Source organism: Eumetopias jubatus, unplaced genomic scaffold (genome assembly GCF_037043125.1).
Source record: "Eumetopias jubatus isolate StellerSeaLion01/CBP00866 unplaced genomic scaffold, mEumJub1_p1.0 scaffold_13, whole genome shotgun sequence".
NCBI classification, from domain to species: Eukaryota; Metazoa; Chordata; class Mammalia; order Carnivora; family Otariidae; genus Eumetopias; species Eumetopias jubatus.
The window spans coordinates 112,567,894-112,595,406 of NW_028274819.1; the positions used below are offsets into that span (position 1 = coordinate 112,567,894).

The window sequence follows — 27,513 nt, forward strand, 5'->3', positions numbered from 1 at the left end:
AACAAATAACCCAATTAAAAAATGGACAAAGGACTGAATAGACACTTCTCCAAAGAATATGTATGAAAAGTCAACAGGTACATGAAATGATGTTTTATATCACTAGTCATTATGGGCATGCATATTAAAACCACAATGAGTTACTACCCCATGTCTGTTAGAAAGGCTTTTGTCACAAAGATGAGACAGCAAGGGCATGGATGAAGGGGACCCTCGGGCACTGTTGGTGGGAATGCAGACTGGTGCAGTCGCTCCGGAAGAGTATAGAGGATCCTTAAAAAATTAAAAAATAAAACTACCGTATGATCCAGCAATTCCACTTGTGGGAATACCGGTGACCCTTGAACAACATGGGCGTTAGAAACACCAACACTCCCGTGCTTAGTTGAAAATCTCCTTATAACTTTTGACTCCCCAGAAACACCACTGCCAACAGCCTACTAATGACCTTACCCATCCCATGAACAGTCGCTGAACACAGATTTCACAGGTCATACGCACTATACACTGTATTTACCATCAAGTCAGCTCGAGCAAAGAAAAAGTTATGAAGAAAACCTAAGGAAAGCACGCAAATCTGCGAGTAACAACCTAAACGTCCGCCAATACACGAGTGGATAAAGGTGTGTGAGATAAGTGTGTGCGCATCACAACACAGTATTACTCAGCCAAAAAACTACGGAGAAATCCTACCATTTGGGACCACACGGATGGATCGTGAAGACGCGAGGCTAAGAGCAGTGAGACAGACGACCACAGTGTCCCATCACCCTGCTGTGTGGGGGCTAAACAGGAAAAACCACACCGGGCAAAGCGAGCCGACGCAGGTCCCCCGCGCGGACGGGCAGGGCGCGGGGCCCGTCCACCCGGACGGAGGGTGGCCACGGCTCGTCCCGAGCTGGCGAGCGGGCGGGGGCGGAGCCTCCGGAGCCGCAGCGCCGGGGCCGCACGTCGGGACCCCGAGAGCCCCGCGCCGCAGCAGCACAGCCGGGGCGCGCACACAGCCTGACCGCGGCGGCTCTTCTCCCGGAGGACGTCCGCCGGCGGCGACCTTTGGGGGCGGGCGCTCCGCCGCGGCGGCGGTGCGGGGCGTGGGGGGCCTCCTCGCCAGGTCGGCCGCCAGCGGGGGCCCCTCACCGGGACGGCGAGCGCGGCGGAAGCCGGGAGAGCGACAGCCGGGCTCCAGGCCGCCCTCGGAAGAAACACGCCCGGAGCGGCGGGCAGCCCCGCGCGGCAGGGGCCCCGCGGCCCGCTCTGCGCCGCAGAGGACTAGGGGTTCCCCCCAGCGCGAGGGACAGGGGGAGGCTCCGCGAGAAAGGCCGGGGTACCCGGGCCACCCACCGCGGCCGCTGGGTCTGCCAAGGCCGACCCTACCGCGCAGCGGCCACACCAGCCCACTCGGTCCCAGCGCAGCGCCGGCCCCGGCCACGCACGGCCACGCACGGCCACGCCCCTGCCGGCGGCCAGCGCCGCGCTGGCGTCACTTCCGGCCCGGGGCGGTCCGCATCCGGGTCAGAGCGAGCCTCTCGCTCGCGGAGTGTGTGAGTGCTGGAGGTGCTGCGCTGTCCGCCTTCTCTCTTCCCGGTGCGAGCGAGCCGCGGTGTCCACCGGCGAGGAGTGCCCCCGGCCGCGAGCAGAGGAGGACGGGGCGGAGACCCGGGCGCGGGCGGCGGCCGGGCTGGGCCGCTCTGCCGCGGGCTGGCGGCTCTGCTCCTCCGCTTGCTGCTGTGTCTGGGAGCCGGCTGCCAGCACTGAGGCGTCCCCGGCGGACAGCGACCCCCTGCCCCGGCTCCTCTGGCCGCCCTGCCGGGGAGGGCGGAAGATGCCGGTGAAGAAGAAGAGAAAATCCCCTGGGGTGGCAGCGGCAGTGGCGGAAGACGGAGGCCTCAAAAAGTGTAAAATCTCCAGGTATCGCCTCCCCCCCCTTCCGTCTTCCCCCCTTGGCTGGGCGGCGAGAGGAGCAGCAGGCGGGCCGGGGCTCCGGGGCTCGGGCTGGGGAGGCGAGCCCCCGCCGAGAAAGCCGGCTGCTGGGCGCGGGACCCCGCGACGCTCTGCGCCCGACCGCACCTCGTGCTCGGCCTGTGCGCCCGGGGAGGGGCTGCGGGAGTCGCCTCACCTTCGGCTCTGCGTGCCCTGGAGGGTGGGGAGACGGGACTGCGCACGGCAGCTGCGCCCTCGCCCCTCGCTGCTCGTCCCCTACTCCCTCTGCACCCCCGCCCCGACGTTCGTCCAGACCTGCAAGTGAGTCCAGGTCCGCGGAAGGGTCACTTCTAGAATCTCTTTGTAGCGTGCGAGGAAGGGAGCGGAGCTTGGGTAATGTCGACCTGACAACTGCCGGGGGTAGGCAGCAAAGCTCCCTGTGCTGTAATTGGCCCCCAGATGGAGTCTTTGGAGGGGTCAAAGCCAGAAGATCCCAGCAGGAAGCCCCTTTTCTGGAAGGATAGTGCCTCCACCTGCGCCAAGTCCCTACGTGCAGAGTTGGAAAGGCCCTGCTTGCGGTTTTATTTTCTAGCATTCAAGATGCTGTTAGCTCTCGGTATAAATATTAATAAACTGGGACTTATTTTGCTCAGTATCCTCTTGGAGAAAAAGAAGCTAGAGCAGAGCTGTAACTCGAGCTCTTTGATCCCACTGTAGCAACGTTGTGTGCTGCACAAAATCATTGCAATTTAGGTGTGAGAAGTGGCTCTTTTCTAAATCTCATTGGGTGTCTGTATCACCGGTTGGCACTTGATGTAACAGCTTCAGATGCTGCCATTTACAGAGGACCGTAGTCAGCGTTATGGACAGGTAATGACAGAGCTCTCCTTACAGAGAGCGGCTTCAACAGTGAGGGAGCCAACTTCCTTAGTCTGCATCTTCCTTCCCTTCCTAGTTGACGGAATTTTTTTACTTTTTCACTAAGGATATTTTGGGGCTATTAGTGTGAAAGATGATAAGGTTATCTTATACCTCTTGGTGACACACTAGAATGTGACAGCGCTATTCCACCAGCTCATAGTTTTATGAAACATAGAAGTTAGTTTTTTATTACTCTAACTTGTGGCCATCTTAAGTGCATAACATATCAAAATTATTTAAATGAAGCACATTAAAATAGACAAGCAGTCAGTGTTGTTAAAACTCAGGTGATACTTTGCTCTATCAACTTAAGATGTTAAATATGGTACCCTTATTTATGACATTACTCAGTAGCTAGAGTTGTAGCCTTTCTAGGTCATTGTGGTGGTGTAACTCTCTGAGCTCCTTGAAGTTCATTAAATCCTAAAAGCCATTTATGAACTTCCCAACCTTTAGTGATTTTGTGGAAGAGATAGGCTTTGGGATTAAATAGGTTTGGCCCAGTTATTTGTACAATTATTTTCATATTTACAGTTACCTTTTGTTTTTAATCTGTGGGATTTCATTATACTCTTGGGTCCTAAATCATCTTCTGTCTTTAAATACCTATTTAAGTTTGACAGATGATAAGTAAACAGCTGTTAATATATGATTCTTAAAAAATATTGGCTCATTAAATATCAAAATATATTTTATAAGATTTTGTTTTCAAATGTATGCGTATTATACACAAATATAATTTCCATACAAGTCAGCAGAAGAATCACTATAAAGATTAATACATTCCCAACGACTCGTCTTGAGACCATTAGGTTGAACTTCCATGTGGTCATTTGAAATCTGGGGAAATGATTTTAGGTGATATTTTTGGATTTTGATAGTGAGCAAAGTAGCATTTGGGTTTTGTTAGCAAGAAAATTTTACATATACATTACTGTTTCAAATTGCAAATACTAAACAACTCCGATTTTTTCCTATAATACCAGCTGTAAAAAAAAAAAAAGTACTTTGTTTACTTTGAATTGAAGTAGTTCATATTGAACTTAGCTTTTCACTGAAAGTTGAGACTTGATAAAATTCTTAGGCATTTGTGTGTTTTCTAAGCTATTGCAGATCCCAACCCCCTGCTAGACTAATAAGTGGAGAGGAACATTTTTCAAGCAAGAAGTGCCTGGCTTGGTTTTATGAGTATGCAGGTAATGAAATTAATATAAGAAGATATCAGTCACATGCTTTAACATTTTTTTTGGTTCATTCATTTAACAAATCATTTATTGCAGGCCTGCTTTGTGTTAGTGCTGTGTCCTGGGATCAGGGTCAAGACTGAGGATTATAGGTAGACTAAGAATTTGGTGCCATGTCAGGATGATATTTCTTTAAATATGTAATTCAGTATATATTTAGTGGGAGGGGTGAAACTCATTTACTATTGATACAATTTGTAAACATACATTTATTGGTCTATGTCTATTAGCTAACGTAGACTTAATAGTCTGAAAACACAAAGTATATAATAAAACATTTTATGCTTTATATAGTTTTTATTTTTCTTTTCCATATTCTATTGAAAATTTTCTGAACCTAAACTGACATTTTCTGAAACTTTGGGGGAGGCATAGTAAAAGATTTAAGATTCAGATCTGTCATTACACAACACATTTGCCCCTTAATCATTGTTGGTTAGCCCCCTTCAGTTCTACTAGAAATGCAGTAATGAATCAGAAAGTAAACCAACTATACTACTACAGTGTGATAAATGCTGTATTAGAAGTCCTGTGATAGTTCAGAGGAGGAACATGTCACCCAGCCTTGGGAGTGTCGGGGAAGGGCTTCCAGAAGGAGCTAACTGAAGCTAAATCCTGTAAGCGCTGGAAGCTCTGGGTTGGGGTGGAGCTGTAGCCTGGGGGTGAAAGTCAGAGCCAGGGAGGAGACATCACCGTTAAGCACACATATGAAATAGAATATTTGTTTCCCATTTATTACTTTCTCATAAGCATGTATGAAAACATTTTTTTTCCCTCAGAATAGTTTCGGTCTTATGGAATTAATGATTTTATAGCTTCTCCCTCCTCCTTTTATCACTATCATTCTCAGCATTTAAAATAAAGCGGTGTATATGCCATCACACTCATATTTAGTGCTGATCAGTTAAGGTCTAAAGTATACTCTGAACTTGAGGTATAAGTTTAGGCTAACTATGGAAAGTAAGACTATTGATGGGGGACAGCAACTTCACTGTTGAACCAGCTGAGGGATCCCCAAAGTATAATTTAAAAATTGTTTAGTAACAGAACAGATTCTTTCTAGACCAAAAAAACTGCTATTACTGGCATCCCAAGACAGTGTCTAACCCAAATTAAATGAAGGGAATTCATTTCTTGCTGACCTCCATTTAAATGTTGACCCATTATTCAAAATGCCAGTTTTACTGGAATTCATGATATAGAATCAAAAGGTCACTCACCTTATTTCACTTAGATACCATAATTTAGTCCATTTTTTTTCTTTCATGCTTATTTGAATTTCCTCTCCTTGGGACTTTCGTGGGTTGTATAATCTAATTAGCTCAACATTTATTTCCTATACTAGCATTTTTGTAGTAGCCAGCATAATAATTGCTCTTTATTTCAAAAATCATACTTAATTATATAAGGTTTCCTAACAATCATTCTGTTAAGTAGGTGATGTTATCCCTTTTTATAGATGAGGAAACCGAGGTTTAGATTGAGTAATTTGCCCAAGATCATACAGTGACAAGAGCCAGGATTCGAAGTTTGGTCATTCTGATTGCAGAGCCTATGCTTTTAATTACTACTGTCTTATAATTTCTTTTTTTAAATATGTACATGGCAACTAATTTTCCTTATACAAAAAAAATTAGTATATGCACTTGAGGGTAATTTACATTATGTCATTTATTGAATGAGTCATTCAGTAAATATTTATTGAGCATTCGACGTGCGTCAGGCACTGGTAAGTGCCAGGGATATCGTAGTGAACAAGTTAGACAAGATGCCTGCCTTCAAGGGACTTGCCTTCTGGTGGGGAAGACAGACAGTAAATAGATAAGTAGGCAAGACAATTCTAGTCCGTGGAGCATTGTAAAAGTAAAAATATGGTGAGGTGTAGGGATAGAAAGTAGAAAGTTTGGATGGACTTTCAAGTAGGGTGATTAGAGAAGGCTTCTCTAGACATTACTTTGGGCAGAGACCTAACTGACAAGGAAGAACCAGTTATTTAGCAAATAATCAGTCACTGTTCTGTCTAAAATGGGGATATCCCTTATTAAAATGGAGACAGTCTTTGGGCCTACTGAGAATAATACAGGTAAAGCACTTAGCTCAGTACCTGGAATGTAGTCAGAACTCAATAAATGTAAGTTCTTATTAACAGAGTAATAGCATTACGGCATTAGATTTCCTGGTTGTGGATTTTGACAGTTCGGTCTCAGGATTAACAGGATAGCTCCTGTGTAGCTCATGTTGAAGGTGCTGTGTCATTCACTGAGCACAGTTTTTGTTTGCTGATCATCTGCTATGGCTGGCATGGTTTTAGACTCTGCAGACACCGCTGCAAACAATCTATGGTTATAAAAAAAAGAAAATTGATTTTTTTTTTTACTTTTAAAAATATTTTACCACTAATTTTGTTAATATATCATAGGTGATGTGTGTTAAGCCTGATGATTTTGCTGTTTCACAAGACCTCTCATCTTGAGTGATATTTACATTAGCAAGGACTCAGTAATACCGGGGTCATATTACTGCACCAAAGCATGGAAAGTGAAAAGGCACTTTTAAAATCTTAGAAAGAACCCGGAAAACAGGATAGAATGGCTAACTTCTAATAAAGTTCTACCAGCTGGTAGAGTGAACTAAATCATTCCCGTAGTTTCTTAAATTGAGTGGAAAGCCTGAAGAGTAAAATTCAGCTGCAGAGTAGATTTATTGGAAGAGTATTTCAATAAGTAGAACGTTAGTTCTGGAAAGATGCGGTCCAGGAAAAGAACATTGGTATTGACCTTGTTTTAGAGTTAGATTTGTAATTATTTTCATTGCTTTGGGAAAGTTACTTAACATTTACAGAAAGGTCTTGTGTATGTCTTATATATACATATAACAAAATATAATTTGATTCTCATCAAATGTTAACCACTAACTAGTCCCGCAGTTTCTAGGAAGGCTGTATTTTATGATAGTAACTGATACTTCTTGACATGACTCTTCAGCTCTCTCTTCTCATTACTAATGATGGCAGCTTTGAGGGCAAGTCAGTTTTCTTTTTCATAGGAAAAATTTATAATACATTTTTGTCATGGCTTAAAGAAAAACTATGCCCTTCCATTAAATTTTTTATCTAATTTTTACTTTCAACGAAACCATATATAAGGATACATACTCAGTTATATTTTTACCAGCTTTATTGTATATGTATGCTTTTAAAATTACATAATTAACACATTCTCATAAAAAATCCTCCAAATATATATTAGGAGGTGAAAGTGTCCTGTAATTACCACCCCTCTCACCTTTTAACACCTCACTGCATAAATAACTGCAGTACTTATTTAAACCAGAAAATTAAATAAGGCTTTTGGTTTCGGACCATATTTTTACCTCATCTTAGCAGCCTAGATCTCATCTGAAGCAGCAAGAATATATTGGCCCACATACTGGATGGCTCTACTCTTTGAAGAAAAAACCATTGGGCGTTAGCTTCGTGTTGTACTTGTGAACTAATGATGATGTACAATGCCATCACCAATGAGTAGCCATGGTCTTGTCTGTGATTAATAAAGCTGCAGGATTTTTATAAGTCCTTAAAAAAGAAAACAGGGTTTTTTTTGGCTACCTTAATATTTCAAGACTGTGTTTTCAAAAATCAAATTCGATAACATATTTCTGTCATGTTTTATAATTATTTTAACTAACTCAGTCTTTTTTAATTGAGATACGACATTAGTTTCAGATATACAGCATCATAATTCAACATATGTATACATTGCAAAGTGATCACCATAAGTCTAGTTGACATCTATCACCATACATAGTTGCAAATTTTTTTCTTGGTGATGAGAATTTTTAAGATCTACTCTCAGCAACTTGTAATATAGTATTATTAACTGTAGTCATCATTCTGTACATTACATCCCAGGATTTATTTATTTTAGAATTAGAAGTTTGTACTTTTGACCACCTTCACCCGTTTTTCCCACCCCCCATTCCTGCCTCTGGCAGCCACCAACCTGTTCTCTGTATTTATGAGTCTGGGTTTTTTTTGCTTGTTTGTTTGTAGATTCCACATATAAGTTACATCATATATTATCTGTCCCTCTCCGACTTGTTTCACTTAGCATAATGCTCTCTGGGTCCATCCATGTTGTCACAGGTTTGTTGTAATCTTAGCGAGTTACAAAAGAGACCTAGCAGTGATGTAATCACTGTCTTTTCAGAAACTGATGAAATAAAGAAATAGGAGAATTGGTGTATTGATTATTTAGTGCTACTAAGGGAGAAAAATAAGAAACAAGCTAAGTGTCATTAATTTTTGGACAAATGATAAACATAAGCTAATTGAGGGATTAAACTTTTGTTTCTATATTAAGGTGGCATAATTAATGCTTTGATGTCTATTTTAGATCCAAGATGATAAGGAAAGTAATAATTTTTCTAAGTTACTATTTTCAAAAGAGTGTATATTTTTAAAGTATTAAATTTTATTTGGTTGTATTTCAAAAGGGTAATAAATGACCTTATGTTTTAGTAAGAAAGCAGGTATTCTCTGATTACTGTCTTGAGTTGTAGGCTGGTCCTACACATTCTAGCAAAATTTCTTATGGTTCTTTATATTTACGCATTGCGAAAAATTTTCTTCAGGAAGGCTCTCGGTAAATTTTTTTTTAATGCATAGGTTCAAGTTACTGTACAAACAAATGACTGATATTAATGCTACTTCCCCACTTTTCCCCTTAATTTCATTTTGTAATCTGTTTAAAAGAGTATTTCAAAAATTTTACATTTTAAATCGTATAGCAAATATTTATACTTTATCAAAGATCTGTTCAAAATTCAAATTTTGTTATTTACAAAAAATGCTATGGTATATTCATGGTTGCCTTTAGTACATTGACTTATGTTTTATGTTGATATTAAATTATAACAATAAAATATATAAATTATTTTTGTCTTTGAAGGTCCTGATGAAGTTGTAGGGCCAGAAGGAATGGAAAAATTTTGTGAAGACATTGGTGTTGAACCTGAAAATGTATGTTTTATTTCTAAGTAGAATGGAATACAAGTGGGGTATAGCATATTTATAAATTTCTAAAATTCGGGACACTTTAATCTTGTATCAGGGTTTTGTTTCTTCATGTTTAATACTATGGGTTGTCATTAGTATTTTTAATCAATTTAAGTTGGGCACGTGTTCTCTTTCTTGATACAGTTGTGTCATTGTAATAGAGTGAGAGAGATTCTACCTTCAGACGCTGGCTAGAACTTGTACTTTTAAGGAATTGGCCCATCTGAATTTCTTTGGAGTTAACACTCCCCGAGGTCGCACGTGCCCTGGTGGTGGGGTGGGAACACTCCCCGAGGTCGCACGTGCCCTGGTGGTGGGGTGGGAACACTGCCCGAGGTCGCACGTGCCCTGGTGGTGGGGTGGGAATGCTTGTACAGGGTGCTCTCCGTGATGGACACGGACGTGGCCGCCTCTGTGCTGACTTTCCCTTATCCTTTATGTTCTGTTCTTTCCAGATTATTATGTTAGTTTTAGCGTGGAAATTGGAGGCTGAAAGCATGGGATTTTTTACCAAGGAAGAATGGTTAAAGGGGATGACTTCACTACAGTAAGATATTTTTTTAAAAAACAAATTTGATGGCCTATTTGAAGATCTTAATTGATATTTTGTGCTTCATAATTTTTAGGAGTAAGGTTTCACCTTAAAGTAATCAAATTGGTTTAATCTGTAACAATCAGGGATTGACAAAATTTATATTGTGGTCTTTGCAAAATGAACAGTTACCCCATTTTTCATATTCTCTGAGAACCTCATCACAGTTTTACTAAAATCATTGACTCTTAGTGGGTAAATTAGAGGTCTGTGATCAAAGTTATTTACCCACAGATAGATTGAGGAATAAGGGCTTTCCTCTCTGAATATAGAGTTTTGCTTGTAAGGAGTCTGTTCTCAGGGCAGTCCTAAGCGCTGGGGCCTCTTCTCCTCTGCAGTTTTATGCTTGATTTTGAAAAAATATTTGAAGATAGAGTTACATGGCACTTTTATTACTTCTTTTCTGCCAAATTAATCTGACAAAGAAGAAAAGTAGAAAGGTTGTGAGGCTCCCGTGCAGCCCCTAGCCACGTTCCCGTTACACACTCTCTGATGCTGCCTTGGAACTCTTTCATGAGGTTTCAGAATTGCTTCTGTATGAAAATCATGTGATTTTGACCTTCCAGAGTAAAGTGTGCTTAGTTTCAGAATCAGTAATTATGTGTTATTTTTAAATTATGTCATGTTCCTAATGTTCATGCAGGATGTTACTAATTACCAACATTCTAAAATAGAGGAAGCATTAATTTATAATACTTTTGAGCCAAAAACTGGAGATTAATTAGCCATGTGGTTTCCTGTTGTGGGTTATGCTTTTTTTTTTTTTTTAACACATTTACTATTCTTTATTACTTGTTTGTGTGTCCTTAAATTTCAGAATACCGCAGTTATTTTTTTAAGTGTATCTGTTCAAACGGAACTTGAACTTTTATATTTGAATTTTCAACATGCAGTGCTTTGTAATTCTCCTTTTTAACCAGTATTAACATGCAGATATTTCTTACATATTTAGGTATAAACCTTTGCTTATATGAGCCAAATTACAATTTCTAGAATAGAACATAAAATCAATCCTGTAATTTCAATTATTTATAGGTGAGATAAGGAGTCAGACTTGGAAAGGTGAACAAAACGTTTGCCAAGGTTTATGCACCTATTTAATGGCCCGGGTAGGACCTAGAATTTAAATTTCCAGATTACCAGTCTAGCATACTGTACTTCCTATTGCATTATCTTTCTGTATTTATGTTATCATTCTTTATAAAATAAAGGACTATTATTAATGTTTGGAATCATAGTATTTACAACCAGGCTTGAATTATGTCATTCGTCTAGGTGTCATAACATGCCAAATTAAAATGATGTTGATTTTGAAATTCTTTGGAAACATCCAACCTTCAATTAGCTTTTTAGAGAAAGATAAAATATACAGACAAGTATGCAAAGAATATAAACTAGTTTTCATAGTTTTTGTCTGTTTTATTGAAATTTATATCAGTTGTTACATCGCTTATTGATTGTAAGACATTTTATTTGGCACTTATAACTGCTTTTTGTACTGCTCCTGAATTTTTTGTATATTGTTTTTTTTTTAATATCCCAGCTAACAAGTGTTCATGTATTTTTAAACCAAAAAGTTTCTCATTATTTGTTTTTGCATAATTTGACGTCATAGAAAGAGCCTTTGTATAACAGAAACGTGTAAACACAAAACATTTCTAATAATTAGAATAATTAGCATATGAATTTGGGTACAAGACTAGAAATTGACTTAACCCTTGAACCTATTTTTTTACTAGCACATCTTTTCTGTAGGAAGTTCACAAGCTACACAGCATAAAAGCAGTACTTGAACACTTAAAAGTGACCCCGAGGGATCTGTTTCCCTCATTTATTATCCCCTTCCCCTCTGCTTTACTCTGTGATGTAGAACTGTGTCACTGCTCAAATTAGGCAAGCGCTCTTGATTGGGAAAAGAGTTGTTTTTTTCCCCACGATATAAATTGCTATGTGAAGTACAGAGTATTTCTTATCAGTTAGCTAAGTCTTATTACTCCCTGAATTTTCTTGTAAAAAACTTGCAAAGACTACAGTAGTTTAAAATTTAAAGCAGGAGAGACAAAAGAAGCTATAGAAGTCTTAATTTTTTATTTTATAGTTGCCTGGTATACTTGTTTTTATTTAATACATATAGTTATAAAATGTAAAACTTCACAGACTCGTTTCCATTCATAGATTTTTTCATATTTCTAGGATTTGATTTAACCTGTGCATAGTTACTTGATGGTCCCTAAATTGTCTTAATGTGTAGTTATCAATTGTTTCAAATTAATTAATTTGAACCCTTAGAAAACTTTAGTAGGGCTCTGTTAAGGAATAGAAACAGCCTGGTAGTTAAAAACATTGACTTTGCTCAAGGGTAGTAGACTTTAACAACCATGACTCATTAAAATCTATAACTGTATAGAATACTTCTGTACGTTCATTTACTTTAAAGCTGTTTACTGATAAAGACTTTTTGTATCTGAATTGCCTTTCTGTTTTTTGTGGAAGAATTTGTGGTGTGAGTTTGTGTATAATTAGACTGGAATGGCCATTTTGTAGATTTCAGAGGATGCAGTTGGCACATCCTTTCTTAGGGATTTTACTCTCTAGTTTCCATCGTTGTTCAGTAACCGCCAGATTGCCCCTCGGATGGGATTTGATCTGTAAACACATAGGTGAACACCTGTGTTCTGTCAGGTGCTGTGCCACTTACCTGTGACCGCAGTGAAGCAGAGGGCTGGCTCTGCCCTCTGCCGAACGTGCTGAGAGGGCAGGGAGGACCCTGTGATGCTGTCACCAGACATCTAGGTGGAATGCGACAGGAAGCACAGCTGCTAATGAGATTAATTGAGGCTGAGTAGACAGGAAAGTCTGTAGACGTAGATCATTTGAACTGGGCCTTGAAGTATGATTAGGATTTTGATGGTTAAGGATATAGGAAATGTTATTTCTGAAGAGAAATCGTGAGCAGAGCCTTGGGAAAGGAAAATGTGTGTGTGAAGAAAGTAGTCTGCTTGGTTCTAATCCAAAGGTACGTAAAGAAAATTGACAGAATTCCAGATAGTGGGGATAAGAGCTACGTTACAGAGGGCCTAGGCTAACGTGGAAACAGCTTAAACCCTGTTACAGGCAGTGGGAAACCATCAGGTAGCAGATAGTTTGCAGTAGAGCAGTTGTTTTAACGCTACTGGTCATAGACTCTTGTGAGAACCTTATGAAAACTGTGGACCTCATCCCCATGACGACGCACCTGCGCCGCGGTGCACAGCACATTCCATATGGATCTTCCTCTTCCTTGCATCCATGGGTGCAGGACTCCAGGGTGCTTACTGGCCGGAGCGGAGAACTTTTCTCACGTGTGCCAGCTGACGGTGGTGTCGGAGCAAGGGTGAAATACCATGTTGGTGGAGAAAAGCGTCAGCATAGAGCTCTGGAAAGCCTGTACTTGCTTATGATCAGGAGAAGACGAGGCAGGAGGGTAGCACGTGCCAGGGATGGCAGTGTCGCTCCACTACCAGTTGCACACCCTCTGGTCTCTGTCATGAGCCCCGGCCCGTCAAGAGTCACGGCAGCGGTCTGGCCTGACTGGATTTAGGTGAGAGAGGAATGGGAGCAGTTATCTGACTTTTCGGTGAGGGTGCAAGAGTAAGGTGGACAGGGTGCTGTGATGTGTGTAGTGTGTGACTGTCATTCATTTAGCATTTGGGGCCCAACTAATTGCCATTAACATTCTTCCACTCTGCTCTCCGTGACAATTTCAGATGCCTCTTTCCACATTTCCAAGTACCCCCAGGGATGTGCTGTTTTGTTTTGGTCAGTAGACCTTACTCAAAGAAATTTCTAGGTACAGAACTTTGTGAGTAAAATTCCTCTGTTGTATATCAGCATATCACAGCATACTTGTTGGGACTTCTCTAATTAAGGAAGAAAATCTCATGTAGATCTAATACACAAATGGTAATTTCTTCTCATTTTAGAGGTCTTTAAAGAAGCAGAAATTTAAAAGCCTGCCTTGCTAATCAGATATTTAGCAATACTTGGGAAATGAATGTCCAGGTCCTAATGTTGAAATTTAAACCCGTTTCTACTCATTCTAACCACAGTGGCCTTGGAGAATGGTATCCTGTGGTGCCAGTGTCCCTAAAATCTGTGGGGTTTTATTTAGTTGTTATGTAGAAACTCTCTCTAGCTTTCCATGATGTACTAGTGAAGTAATGCATTTCTTTTTACTTCAAGGGAAGTGTTCTTTCTAAACTTCCCAAGTTACGAGGTATGGATATTACTAACCTCTGAGTCTATTTTGGGGTAGGTTAGCTAAAAGAATTGTGAAGTGTTAGTGACTGCTTGGGTATGCTCATTGGGTTTGCTGGGTCTCTTCACGGTGTTTATGATATGGGTACTAAATATGGAAGTTTTTTCTCTTGTTTCTTTCATTGATTGTTCGTTGTTCTGTTAGATTCTTTCTCTGCTTGAGATTGAGGTAGACCATTAGGAATGGTATGAAGTAGTTTGGACAGAGACAGCAGGGTGCGGGTGATTTTTAAGCCATTTGCCTCAGAAGGAGCATCTCAAGCTAAGAACTGTTGTAATCATGTAATTCGTGTATTCTCCTTTAGCTTCATGGTTGTCTGTTTCTGCTCCTGCATGTTAAAATGAGGAGAGAATCAGTGACGCGCCTGAAGCCACACGGCTGCAGATGGAGAAGTTGGAATTTCACCTGGTCTCTCTCTGTTTGGAAACTTGGTTCTTCACTTTCTGTCTTAAGCTTATTCAGACCATAGCCTAAATAATATTGTTGCTCTGTGTACCTGTGGAATGTAAAATATTTGGAAAAGATTGTGATTTCTTGGATTCTTAGCTCCTTGGTAACTTGTAAGTCACCACTTACACACTTTATAATTTTGTTGGAACTACAGTTTCCCACTAACCTTTCCCCAGGTAGGGATTTTGAAACTTTTTATAATTAAATAAAGACATACTTTGTGGCTTTTTTTTGGTATTCATACTTTTGTTTAACAAATAAGTTTGGAATGCTTCTATATGTCAGGCCCTGAAGAATGATTTCAAACTCTGGTGGTGGTCAGAGGAAGAACTTCTGAATGTAGGGAAGCATCCTCTCTCGTATTTGCCTTCCTGAGTCTCAAGTATATTAAGATTCTGAATGAGATTTTGTGTGAAAATGTGACTCACATTACTAAGAAATATGTGAAAAGCACTGCTTCAGAAAGCTACAAAGATTTAGAAGGTGAGGCCTCCACTTGAGACAAACAAGGAAGGTATTACACGTGAGAGGCTCCTTGAAATGTAGTACCCTGACCATTATCAGCTGGTCACTCTGGGGATGCTGAAGACATCCACATTTTCAACAGCATTATAGGAGCATATAGTCTGATAATTTGTTTCTTTTGTATATCCCGCCGGTAGAAGTTAACTAAATTTTTGATGCTATTTAAGCTTTATTTTTCACATAATGAAGAATTTTTGTGCTGATAAAAGCCACTTAATGAAATAGTAATGTATTTTTAATAAACAGTAAGAATAAACTTCTCTTGTTTCTGCATGAAATATATTATACACTCATTCATATATAGGAACTAGGCCCCAGACAAATTGGACAGTTAACTTACTCAAATTTTGATTTCTTTTTCTGGCCATATGGCAGACTAAATGTGCAGAGAAACCATTTATCATATAAAACACTTAAATGCTGGATAAAATATGAAAGCATCTTTTTGAAAAGCATGCTTGGACTTGACTATAAATTAAGGAAGATAATTAGAGACCAGAAATGACAAGAGCTGGTGATAGATACCATAGGGATCTGTGGAGCTGGCATTTACCTTAAGGTTACCTACCTATTCCTAGTCACCTAGGGTCTGGCCATTAACCTGTGGTGCACATAGCAAATAAGAGACAAAATTGCAGGACTTGAGTAGGGTGAGAATCAGATCAAAACTCTCATATGAAGTCATTGATATCACACCTACCCAGTAGATGGAGGTGTGATTGCCTGGGCTTGCTTCTACGTACAGTGAAGGGCATATCCCCAAGAGAATTCTTATAAAAAATTCTTTATCATGCTGATGAAAACTGGAATTCATTATTTGGATAACAAGCCAGAAATCTATTTTACAAATGTCCCAGGTGTAAGTAGTATTCTCATGCATATAGTGGAAGCGATTCTTCTGTATAGGAATACATTTTAAGCAGAAGCATCAATTTCTGCAGAGAAAGCTTCGGTTTTCATTAATTATCAATCAAAAATGACTAAGCATATTGGGAAACATCTTAAACTTCAGAATTAGACTCTTAAAGGCTAGTATTTTGAATTGTAATTTCAGCATAAAATAAATAACATTAAATGTATTTAAAGAGAAAAGAATGGTATCAGATGATCAGATTTTAAATGCATAATTAAATCTCTGAAAGTGAAAAATACTCAAGATTTAAAACTCAATGGATGAATTACAAGGGAGGTAGATGTAGATAAAGTAGGAATCAGTGACCTATAATATCTGAGGAAAATAGGAGAGTTTAAGAGACATGAATGGATAAATTTTTTTCACTGTGAGTTTTCTGTATGTTTTAGATAGAAGTCCTTCATTGAATATGTGGTCTGTAGATATTTTCTCCCACTCTGTAGTTTATGTTTTCGTCCTCTTACAAGGACTTTGGCAGAGCAAAAGTTTTTAATTTTGATGAAATTCAGTTGATCAGTTTTTCCTTTTATGAACTGTGCTTTTGGTGTCAAGTTCAAGAATTCTTCCCCTAAATCTTTTATATTTTACTTTTAACTTAGTGATGCATTTTGAGTTCATCTCTTTAATAGGTGTGAGACGGGTTTTGGTTTGTTCTTTGCCCACAGAACTCCACTTACTCCACATTTCCATTTGTTGAAAAAGGTCTTTCTTAAATTACTTTCGCACCTTTGTCCTGTATCAGTTGGACATACTTGTACGTGGGTCTGTCTCTGGGTTCTCTGTTCTGCTGATCTGTGTCTTAACCTTCTGGTAGCACCACACAGTCTAGATGACAGCTGCTGTGTGCTAAGTCTGGAATCACATCACTGATTTTGTTTCCTCTTTTTTTTTTTTTTAAAGATTTTATGTATTTGTTTAGAGAGAGCACAAGCAGAGGGAGGGTCGGAGGGAGAGGGACAGAGAGAATCTCAGTCAGACTCCCCACTGAGTGCAGAGCTCGATGAGGGGCTCCATCCCAGCAACCGGAGAGGATCGATCATTTTTCAAGATTGTTTTAGCTTTTCCCGAAATTTTAGAATGATCTTCCTTTTACCTACAAAAAAATCTCACTGTGATTTTGGTTAAACTGCATAATGAATATGGGTCAAGTTGACATCTGTACTATTTTGGGTCTTTGAATATATGCAAGATAGATATGTCTCTTTTTGGTGTTTGATTTCTTTCATCATTTGTGTGTAGATTTCAGCATACAAATTGTGTACGTTTTGTTAGAATTACATGTAAATGTTTCAGTTGTTATTTGGAGCCACTGTAAATAGCATTCTATTTTTAATTCCAGCATCCATATATTCATTACTAATACATTTCATTTTTGTGTGGTTGTCTTGTATCCTGTGACCTTGCTGACCTCACTCACTCTAAGGCTTTGTGTGTGCTTGTCTTCTTGTGTTGTCTCCGTAGTCGTGTCATATGATTATAACATAAAATAGAGAAATGGGGACAGTTTTATTTCTTTTCCAGTCTTGTATGTCTTTTATTTCTTTTCCTTGACATATTGCATTGGCTGGAACTTCTGCCACGGTGCTGAATAAGCACAGAGAGAGTGGACACCCTCCTGGCTCACCATCTCAGGGACTGCACTCAGTCCCCTATATAACTGAATAAGCACGGAGAGAGTGGACACCCTCCTGGCTCACCATCTCAGGGACTGCACTCAGTCCCCTATATAACTGAATAAGCACGGAGAGAGTGGACACCCTCCTGGCTCACCATCTCAGGGACTGCACTCAGTCCCCTATGTAAAGTATATTACCTATAGGTTGTTGCTCTTTATCAAGCTGAGGGAGTTCTCCTCCTCATATCTTCCTGTGAGTTTTCACATGAATGCACATGAAATATTTTAAATGCTTTTTCTGCATTAAATCGTCTAATCATGTAGCTTTTCTTTTTTTAGACTGTTAATGTTGTGATTACAATGATTGGTTTTTGAATACTGGTCAGTTTGCATACCTGGAATGAATCCCACTTGGTTGTGGTGTATAATTATTTTTATTTACTGCTGAATTCTTTTCGTTAATATTTTGTTAAGGATTCATGAGATATTGGTCTTTATTTTCTTTTTCTTATTTCTTGGGGTATAATTGACATAACATTGTTCATTTCGGGTGTATAACATAACGTATTCAATATTTGTGTGTTTTGGGAAATGATCACAACAGTAAGTCTAGTTAACAGTAACTCTAGTTAACCATCATCATACATGGTTAAAATTTTTCTTGTGATTTTCTTTTTTTTTTTATACTGCCTTAATTGGTTTTGATGTCAAGGTAAATCTGGCTTTATAAAAGGAATTAGAGAGTTTTTCCTTATATTTTATTTTTTGGAAGATACAGCATAGAATTGGGCTTCAGAGATTGGCAGCATTTTCCAGTGAAACTGCTGGAACCTACAGATTTCTTTTTTAGAAGTTTTGAAATTTTGAATTTTTTTTTAATAAAAAGGCCAAATTACTATTTATTTCAGATCATTTTATCAGATTATTTATTTTGTGTTGTTAGTGTGTTGTGTTTTGTTTTTCAAAGAACTGGTCCATTTCGTCTTAAGTGGTCAAATTTATATCCTTTTAATATCTACAGGACTATAATGGCATCTTTTGTTTCATTCCTGACAGTGGGGATTTTTGTATTCTCTCTTTTTCTTTGTCATTCTTGCTGGAGAGTTGTCTGTTTTATTGACTTTTTTCCAAAGAATCCGCTCTTTGTTTCATTGATTTTTCTCTTGTTTGTCTGTTTTTAATCTTACTGATTTCTGCTCTTAATTTACTTTCTCCTGCTTGCTTTAGGTTTATTTTGCTCTTCTTTTTCTAGATTCTGAAGATAGGTAGATTATGAATTGAGAATATTTTTCCTCTTTTCTAACATTTACATTTAGTTGTATGAATTTCTCCCTCAGTACTGCTTTGTGTCTCAGGAAATTTGACTTGTGTTCTTATATTCATTCAGGTCAGCATATTTTTTGGTTTCCGTTGAGACTTGCTCTCACCCACAGATAATTTAGGAGTCTGTTTAGTTTCTAAGGAGATTTTGCTGTTATCTTCCTGCTATTTCTAGTTTGGTTTCATTGTAGTCAGAGAACATACCCTGTGTGATTTCAGTTCTTACATATTTGTCAGGGTTTTCTTAATGGCTCAGGCTGTGGTCTCTTATGGTTTAAGTTGTGTGGACACTTGAACACATATTTTATTGTCATTCATTGGCATGTTCAATTAGTGTCCATTAGATCTTGTTAGTTGATGGTGTTGAATTCTTTATGTTTGCTGATGTTGTGTCTAGTTGTATCTGTTGTTGGCAGAGGAGTGTTGAAATTTCTAACAATAATTGTATATTTGTTTCTTCTTTTCTATAAGTTTATGCTTCACATATTTTGCAGTTCTTTTGCTTGGTGCACACACGTTTAGAATTGTTACGTCTCCTTGATGGATTGACTTTTTTTTTTTAAGATTTTACTTATTTATTTGACAGAGCACAAGCAGGGGGAGCGGCAGGGAGAGGAGGAGAGGGAGAAGCTGGTGGGGCTCAATCCCAGGACCCTGGGATCATGACCTGAGCCAAAGGCAGACGCTTAACCCACTGAGCCTCCTAGGCGCCGCTGGATCAACCTTTTTATCATTGTTCCTCTCTGGTCTGATCATTTTCTTTGCTCTGAAATCTACATTAGCTGTTATTAATAAAGCTACCCCTCCTTTCTTTTGGTTAATGTTTCCATGATGTGTTACTTTTCGTTCTTTTACTTTCAATCTGCCTATATTATATTTGAAATTTTTTTCTTCTAGATAGCATATCGTTGGGTAATTTTGGTTTTGTGGGTCTTTTTGATCCATTCTTTCAATCTCTGTCTTCTAATTGGTTCATTTAGACAACTTACATTTGATATAATTATTGATACACTAAGGTTTAAGTCTGCCCTGTATTTTATAGTTCAGAAATTTCCATTTGGTTCTTTTTTATGTTACATTTCTTTTCTTAGACTTTCTGTTTCTTTGCTGAGACTTTCTATCTTTTCATTTGTTTTACTTTGTCCATAATTGCTTATTGAAGCAGTTTCATAATAGCCGCTTTAATATCTGCAAATCATTTTAAACATTTTAAATATTTCTTGTCATTTCAGTATTTGCACATATTGGCTCTTTTTACATTCTGCTTGACATCTTGGTTGTTGGTATGACAAGTGCTTTTTTTTTTACTGGAACCTGAAAATACTGAGGATTATGTTACGAAACTCTGGATTTTATTTAAACCTTCTATTTTAGCTACCTTTCTCTACCACCATCTCAGCAGGAGGAGGGACTCCTTCATTGCTGTTGGCAGGCGTGAGAGTTCCACACCCCACGGGGTCTCTGCAGACACTGCCCCAGGACACTGCTCCTTACTACCTGCTGGAGTGGAAATTCATGCTTTTCTGTGGTTTCCACTGATAGTGCGGGAGGTGAAAGGGAGGGCCTTCCCACATCCTGGTGAGGGTGGACTTTTGAAGTCCTCCTTCCAATCTTTGCTGATGTAGGTGGGCGTGGCATGGAGCCAGTTTTTTCTGTGGTGGTTGAATAGAGGAGTGTTTTTTCTCAAAGTTTTCTTTCTTGCTTGGCCGCTTGATATTTGCAGGAGGGGGAGCAGGTTTTTGTTGTTTTTTTGTTTGTTTTTGTCTACCCCGTTGGCATTCTGGTTTGCTGACTCCTTCATATCCAGGTCTAGGATAGATAAGGCGCAAAAGAAAACCCGGGAAACTCACCACTGTGTTGTTCCTCAGAGTCTTTCAGATTCTTCCAGTCTTATGTTTGTTTTATAGCTAATGTCCAGGGCTTTTAGTTGAATTAGCAGGAGACACAGGGAAAAAATACACTTACTTCATCTTCCTGAAAGCAGAAGTTATTTGTCTAATAAAAAAAGAAAAACAAACCTTCTGTCCCCCTCCATCCCACACTAGTTAAGTGTCGCTTTTCTCTGCTCCCTTTTAGAACCAAATTCTTTGGCAGCATTTGTCTATACAGTTGACCCTTGAACAATGGGGGATTTTTTACTGAAACCTGGAAATTTTGAGTATAATGTTCTAAAACTCTGGATCTTATGTAAACATTCTGTTTTAGCTAGCTGCCTCCGACACCACCTTAGCAGGAGTCTGAGGGAAGTCCTCATCACTGTTAGCAGGAGCGGGAGTTCCTGTAGTCAGACATCCGTGTGTAACTTCCGACTTCCCCGAAACTTAATTTACTAATAGCCTACTGTTGATTGGAAGCCTCACCCATAACATGAGCAGTCAGATAGCACATACTTTTTATGTTAAAGGCCTTACATACTACAGTTTTGCAATAAAGTAAACTAGAGAAAAGAAAACGTAAGTGGACCCGCACGGTTCAGACCCGTGTTGTTCAAGGGTCACCTTTACTTGTTTTCTCCAAAGCCTCTCCTCTCAGTCTCTCTTCAACCTAGTAAGCTTACCCTTGCCGTCTTCTCAAACCATCTTGTCGAGGCACCATTTACAAGTGGGTAATCCAAGCAGTAATATCCATCAGAACTGTTACAAATTTAATTATCTTTAAGTAAGATTATATGTGAAATAAATTATCAAAAATTGTCAATGATCAGTTGATTCAAAAAGAAGTAGAAAATCTGAATGATCCTATAACCATTAAAAATGGTGATTGAATAGTTAAAAATTCTTTCCCTCGGTGAAAAGACCCAGGTGATTTTTCAGCTGATTTTGGACAAATGCTAATTCTTTTTCTTTTTCAGAAAACAGAAAAAAGGGTAATAATTGTCATTTAGTTTTTCTGAGGCTTATGCTATGAGCTTGTTATCAAAATTAGTAAAGAGTGTGAAAGAATGAAATTGACAAGCCTGTCTCTTGTATGAACATAGCCAAAAAATCTAGCAATGTATGAAACAGGTAACATTACCCAGTTTGGCTTATTCCTGGAATGCAAGGTTTAATCAGTGTTAGAAATGTATCCAAAATATTTACACCTTAATAAAATTATGAGTCACATGTCACATTGTTGATTTAGAATAGTGAAGGTCTTTGTTAAATCTGAGAATGCTAGATGTCTGCGACATGATGAGTACTAAAACTCAGTTTTGAGTGGGAGACTGTGGGTCACAGTAGACGGTAGACCCTGATTTAATGGAAGGGAGTCCGATGATCTGTCAGCAGTAGCAAAATGTGAGTTAGGTGTTGGTGAGGGATATTTTGTGAAACTGTTGGAGGGAACGCCTTTCGAGTAGAGTAGAGGCAGTACCATGTGCTAGAGCAGAGCTGTGGCACTTGGGAAGGGTCGGTGAAATACAGCTAGAGCGCGGCAGGAGGGGAGATGTGCTGTGCACCATTTGTGAAAGGCACCGTCTGCATTAATCATGCTCGGCAGTGTAGCGGATATCAGCCCAGGGAGTCAGGACGCCGGTGAAGATCTTGAGCATTCTGTTTGCCTTTTTATGTTTCATGTCTGATCTTTCGAAATAACATGGATAACTTGTTTGCACTCTTCTGCATGTGTACCTTATTTGAGGTCAGGTACTGCCACTATTTACCTTGATTTTTGTCACTAAAAATGTAGGAATCTGAATTCATGACCGAAGCACTAGTATAATGTGTTTATTTTCTCTGAGTTATATCCCAAGCTTTTAAAACCACTCATGGTCATCTCTTTTCACCAAGCTGGTGCCTGAGAACTTTTCGATGATATAGATGACAGAGGCCTGATTCATTTCCTTTGTTCTGCCATCTTTTTAACTTCACATGTGGTGAAAGCACATTTTAATATACCTCTTCTTAAGAGATATTTGTGATTTTACTGGAGTTTTTGATTGAGTTGTATTTTTTAAAAGGAAAGTCATTGAACTGAATGAACTTTCACTGATAGCCAGGTTTTCTCTTTTTTTCCTTTTTCTTTTTTCCACTGGTACATACAAGGCAACAAGTTTGTTAGTAACTCTACATTTGTGAATCAGAATTTTAAACCTAGGTTAATTTCATAAATGCACTCACTTTTCTCTTAATGCATTTCTTCTAACCCCTTAAGGATGCTTTTATTTAATTTTCTGGATTATATAATGTATTTGGCTTTTTTAATTTAAGGTGTGACTGCACAGAAAAGTTACAGAACAAATTTGACTTTTTGCGCTCACAGTTGAATGATATTTCTTCGTTTAAGAATATCTACAGATATGCCTTTGATTTTGCAAGGGTAGGTGGAATTTCCATGTTCTGTAATTTTAACATTTTTTTTTAATCTTGAAACCACACTCAGGAGAATTTTTCCTTATGTTTTAGGATAAAGATCAGAGAAGCCTTGACATTGATACTGCTAAGTCTATGCTGGCTCTTCTGCTTGGAAGGACATGGCCATTGTTTTCAGTATTTTACCAGTACCTGGAGGTGTGTAGGTTCTTACATTTTCTGAAAATATTAATCTGATGAATATTAAATTTAAATTTTGATTTTAAAGCTTACTCTGATTGAAAATATACCTTTAGTTGAGGAAAGACAAATAGATTTTTAAATACTGTGCTTTTAAAAAAATCTGCTTAAGTAGTAAAAAGTTTCTGTTAAAGTGTGTACATGTATGTTGTCATTTTTAGACACAGGTTCATGTTCATTAATACATTCTGTACATGAGATACTTGGATTCCAGCCCTGCATCCCTCCCATAAAAAAAGTAACCTTCAAGAAATACGTTTTAGCAGAGACGTTCTTCATGCAGAATTAGTTTCTTGGACTTTTGGCAGAAGAGATTTGATGCTCGTATATAAATATCAAGCTTCTAAATCAGGTTTCTTTTTTTTTTTTTTAAGATTTTATTTATTTATTTGTCAGAGAGAGAGCACAAGCAGGGGGAGCGGCAGGCAGAGGGAGAAGCAGACTCCCCCCTGAGCAAGGAGCCCGATGTGGGGCTCGATCCCAGTACCCTGGGATCATGATCTGAGCCGAAGGCAGACGTTTAACCAACGGAGCCCACCCAGGCGATCCTATCAGGTTTCTTTAATACAAGATCTTAGGCTGAAATCTACATAAGGGAACCAGTTGTAGTAATAATAAAACTTTACTTTTCACTTAGGTTCAATCTAAATAATTAGAATTAAAATATTTTATGTCCACAGAGATGAGAATGGCTATAATCCTGTACTTCAATGTACTGATGAGTAAAGAATGTATGCTGAATTCACGGAGAAAGTATTCTTTTAGAAGACTTAACATAGCAACTACCACCAGCAGTGGTTCTGAGATAACTTTTCTTCTTTCCATTGCTTTCTCTGGTTTTCTACCTGTTTTTGTGCCTTTTCAGTTTTAGTTTTTTTTAGTATGGCACTCACCATTTCTGGAGTATATATACCTTTTCTTTTTGCTTTGAAAATAATTTCTCGTAAAGCTGATTATCATAGCAAATTCCTTGGACTAATTTTGTTTAAAGCTTCTGATAAGAAGCAATGATATGGGGCGCCTGAGTGGCTCGGATGGTTAAGCGTCTGCCTTCGGCTCAGGTCATGATCCCAGGGTCCTGGGATCGAGTCCCACATCGGACTCCTTGTGTTCCCTCTCTCTCTCTCTGACAAATAAATAAATAAAATCTTTAAAACAAAAAAAAGGAAGAAAGAAGCAATGTCATGGAAAGGACTTAAGTAAGTGGGTTTCATGTACACTTAAATCTTTAAGCTTAATAAAATGGGCATAATGAAGGCTAGTAAAGTAGATGTTTTTGATGGATGTTATCAGTCTTCCTCTTATTAGTAGTTTTGGGCAAAAATAAATAGAACTGAGTGTAAAAATATTCACTGCTAAAGGGAGCTGAGAGAACTAAATATTTTCAGTGCTTGTTATGTAGAGGGTGTTCGACCTACAGTGTTTCTTTAAATCTTTATAACACTTTTTGAATTATGTTTTATCCCCCTTCAGCAAATGAAGAAATGGGCTCTGTTGTTAAATAATGCTCCCAGGGTCACCCAAGTAAGTGGAAAAGTGGGGTTTGAACCCAAGCCAGTACTCTTTGTACTGCCTACAAAGATGCCAACTTCAAAATGTGGCTGAACAGTAAAGCTCAGTGAAGAAGGGGTGTTCTGAGAGGCAACAGGAGGGGACGCAGTGTGTACAGGGTAGGCTGTCAATCTTGAGTTCAGTGGTGGTTCCACAAGTATATACATAGGTAGACATCGAGTTTTACCCTTACTCTTAGTACCTTCCATGCTCTCTAAAATGAAGGAAAGATAAAGGAAAACGTAACTTGGATAATGTTAACATGTAAATGTCCCTGAGACTTCTCTTAGAAGCACAAGTAATTTAAAGAGGGATACATGTTTTAAGACCAAATCACAAAAAATGTTATATAACTAGATTTATCGAAGTCAATTCCTAATAAATAATGCTTATTCTGTATTCAAAATATTTATATCATTTTCTACAGCAATCAAAGTATCGTGTTATGAACAAAGATCAGTGGTACAACGTATTAGAATTCAGCAGGACTGTCCATGCTGATCTTAGTAACTATGATGAAGATGGTGCTTGTAAGTATGTTTTCCTATGAAAATAAAATTCTTACAACTCTTAGATGAGAATATACATTTGTATAGCGTTGCCATAAAGGATTTAGACTTCCTAGCAGTAACTTTTATTATTTAATAATGTGGAAAGTGTGGGGAAGGCAGGTGTAGAATGTAGACCAAGAGCTTAGATTGAGCAGTATATTATAAAATCTTGCTGCAGGGGTGCCTGGGCGCCTCAGTCAGTTAAAGTGTCCAACTCCTGATTTTGGCTTAGGTCATGATCTTGGGGTTGTGGGATCAAGCCCCATGTTGGGCTCCATGTTCAGCATGGAGTCTGCTTGAAATTCTCTCCCTCTCTCTTAAATAAAATCTCTTAAAATATAATTTCTCAGTCATTCAAGTTATCAGTCAGTATTCTTCAGTGGAAAGGGCAGAATGTCTTAAAACAGATCTGTGAAGTAATGGTAAGTTAGGTAAGCCACATTCTCTAAAATAGTACAAGAAGTTTTCCATTTCCACCTCCAGTTTGGTTGCCTGTGTTGTGTTAGTGTTGGGAAGGGTTACGTGGTAAGACACATTCCTATAAACATGAATTGAAATGTGGACTTATTTAAAGAAGGGCTAACTTTATTTCTCCCTATATATATCTCTCTCTCCCTACAGAATGGTAAACCATTTAATAATACTTTTAGAAACAGTACCTGCAGCAGTAAGCTGGGAGCCTAACGACTATATGTGGCCTGCAGATGTATATATTCATGTGTGTTTTGAGTCAACCTTTAAATTAAGAGTTTTTGCATAAAAATAAAGCTTCCAGATTGGTTTGAAAAATCAGAAAATCTGACAAAACTGTACCTGGAATTAGTGACTGAGGCTGAGCAGTAGCTCATGTTGGGACTTGCCTCCCACTTTGCTGGCCCACAGTTTATGCCAACAGCTCGCTTGCTTTTCAGCTGCCGTTTATTACCGGGCTTATCTGCTGCTTGATTTAGAGTAGGGAGGTATGTCTGTGAAATTGAGAGAAAAAGAAAGACCACCAGAACGTTGTGTGTTTTAAGAAAAATAGAGCAAGCATATTTTTTTCTGGCAGTGAGTTTTCCTCTATTTAAAAAGAGAGAGAGAGAACAGTGAGTTCATTTAAACTGCCTACCTGGCTTCTGTCAGGAAATGAGTTTGGACCACCCCGCTTTATACAGATGTCTTTGTAGAATAGTTCTTAGGTCGGCTATTGAGTAGACACCTGCTGCATGTTTAGACTCCTACTGGGTCCTGTTACCGGCCACCCCTTCAACAAGCTTACAGACTTCTTGGTGAGGGAACCTGGAAATACTACACTGAACACTTTGCATATTCCTTAATAATTAAATAACAGAATGTTGTGAACGTTTAGAAAAATGGAGAGGTTAATCTTGACTTAGTTATTAGAGAGTTCACCTTGCGAAGGAAGTTGCAGCAAATACCCATTGTGGGAAGTCCCTTCTGTCTGAAGAGAAAAGACTAGGGAAGCAAGCACTGGTGAGTCCAGCGGTGGGACGGGGAGCAAAACCCCTGGGGCAGCGGAGGGTCCATCCTCAGTGCTGATGCAGAGCTTGTGGACAGTGTGTTCTGTAGTTGGACGGTTGAGTTCACTGAATCCTAACGAAAATTTCTTCTTTATTCTAGGGCCCGTTCTTCTCGATGAATTTGTTGAGTGGCAAAAGATCCGTCAAACATCATAGCAAGAACTAATGTGAAGAAAATGCACACCTTTTGACGCCCACGTGTATACAGGCTAACGAAACAAGGAAAAAATCCAAAGGGTGCATTTTCATTCATATGAAAGACTTCTCGTAGTACTTTTTTTTCCTTTTTTTTAAAGGAAGTTTTCTTGTTACATGTGATGGGCATTGAGCCACACCTCTTCTGAGACTGAATATTGAAGCTTTTGTTTTGAGTTATGTTTCTAACATTTATTTCAGAACAATAAAGATTCAGATTTGTGACAAAGGCCTTAAAGTGAAGATGTCCCTTGAGTGTCAGAGTGGTATTTATTTTTGTACATTTTAATTCTTGAATTTTAGAGGATGTT

The 27,513-nt window shown here is 39.0% G+C and overlaps 1 protein-coding gene across 2 annotated transcripts; it reads left to right on the top strand.

Annotated features, from left to right (window-relative positions):
• The first annotated feature begins 1,504 nt into the window (after nt 1-1,504).
• On the top strand, nt 1,505-27,445 carry DCUN1D5 (defective in cullin neddylation 1 domain containing 5). 2 transcript variants are annotated; one of them, XM_028105796.2, is made up of 8 exons: nt 1,505-1,908; nt 3,946-4,037; nt 9,035-9,105; nt 9,597-9,688; nt 23,044-23,152; nt 23,239-23,343; nt 25,364-25,466; nt 27,108-27,445. In XM_028105796.2, the coding sequence occupies exons 1-8, from the start codon at nt 1,823-1,825 to the stop codon at nt 27,161-27,163; spliced, it is 714 nt and encodes a 237-aa protein (XP_027961597.1). In that variant the 5' UTR covers nt 1,505-1,822; the 3' UTR covers nt 27,164-27,445. The 2 variants fall into 2 exon arrangements, with proteins under 2 accessions (XP_027961597.1, XP_027961599.1); XM_028105798.2 differs by lacking the exon at nt 3,946-4,037 and having other exon boundaries at nt 1,838-1,908.
• The last annotated feature ends 68 nt before the right edge of the window (nt 27,446-27,513 follow it).

Coding starts and splice junctions, on each gene's coding strand:
- DCUN1D5 (XM_028105796.2), top strand. CDS start 1,823: ATGCCGGTGAAGAAGAAGAGAAAATCCCCTGGGGTGGCAGCGGCAGTG. Junction 1,909..3,945: donor AAAAAGTGTAAAATCTCCAG/GTATCGCCTCCC, acceptor GTGTTTTCTAAG/CTATTGCAGATCCCAACCCC. Junction 4,038..9,034: donor TTGGTTTTATGAGTATGCAG/GTAATGAAATTA, acceptor TTGTCTTTGAAG/GTCCTGATGAAGTTGTAGGG.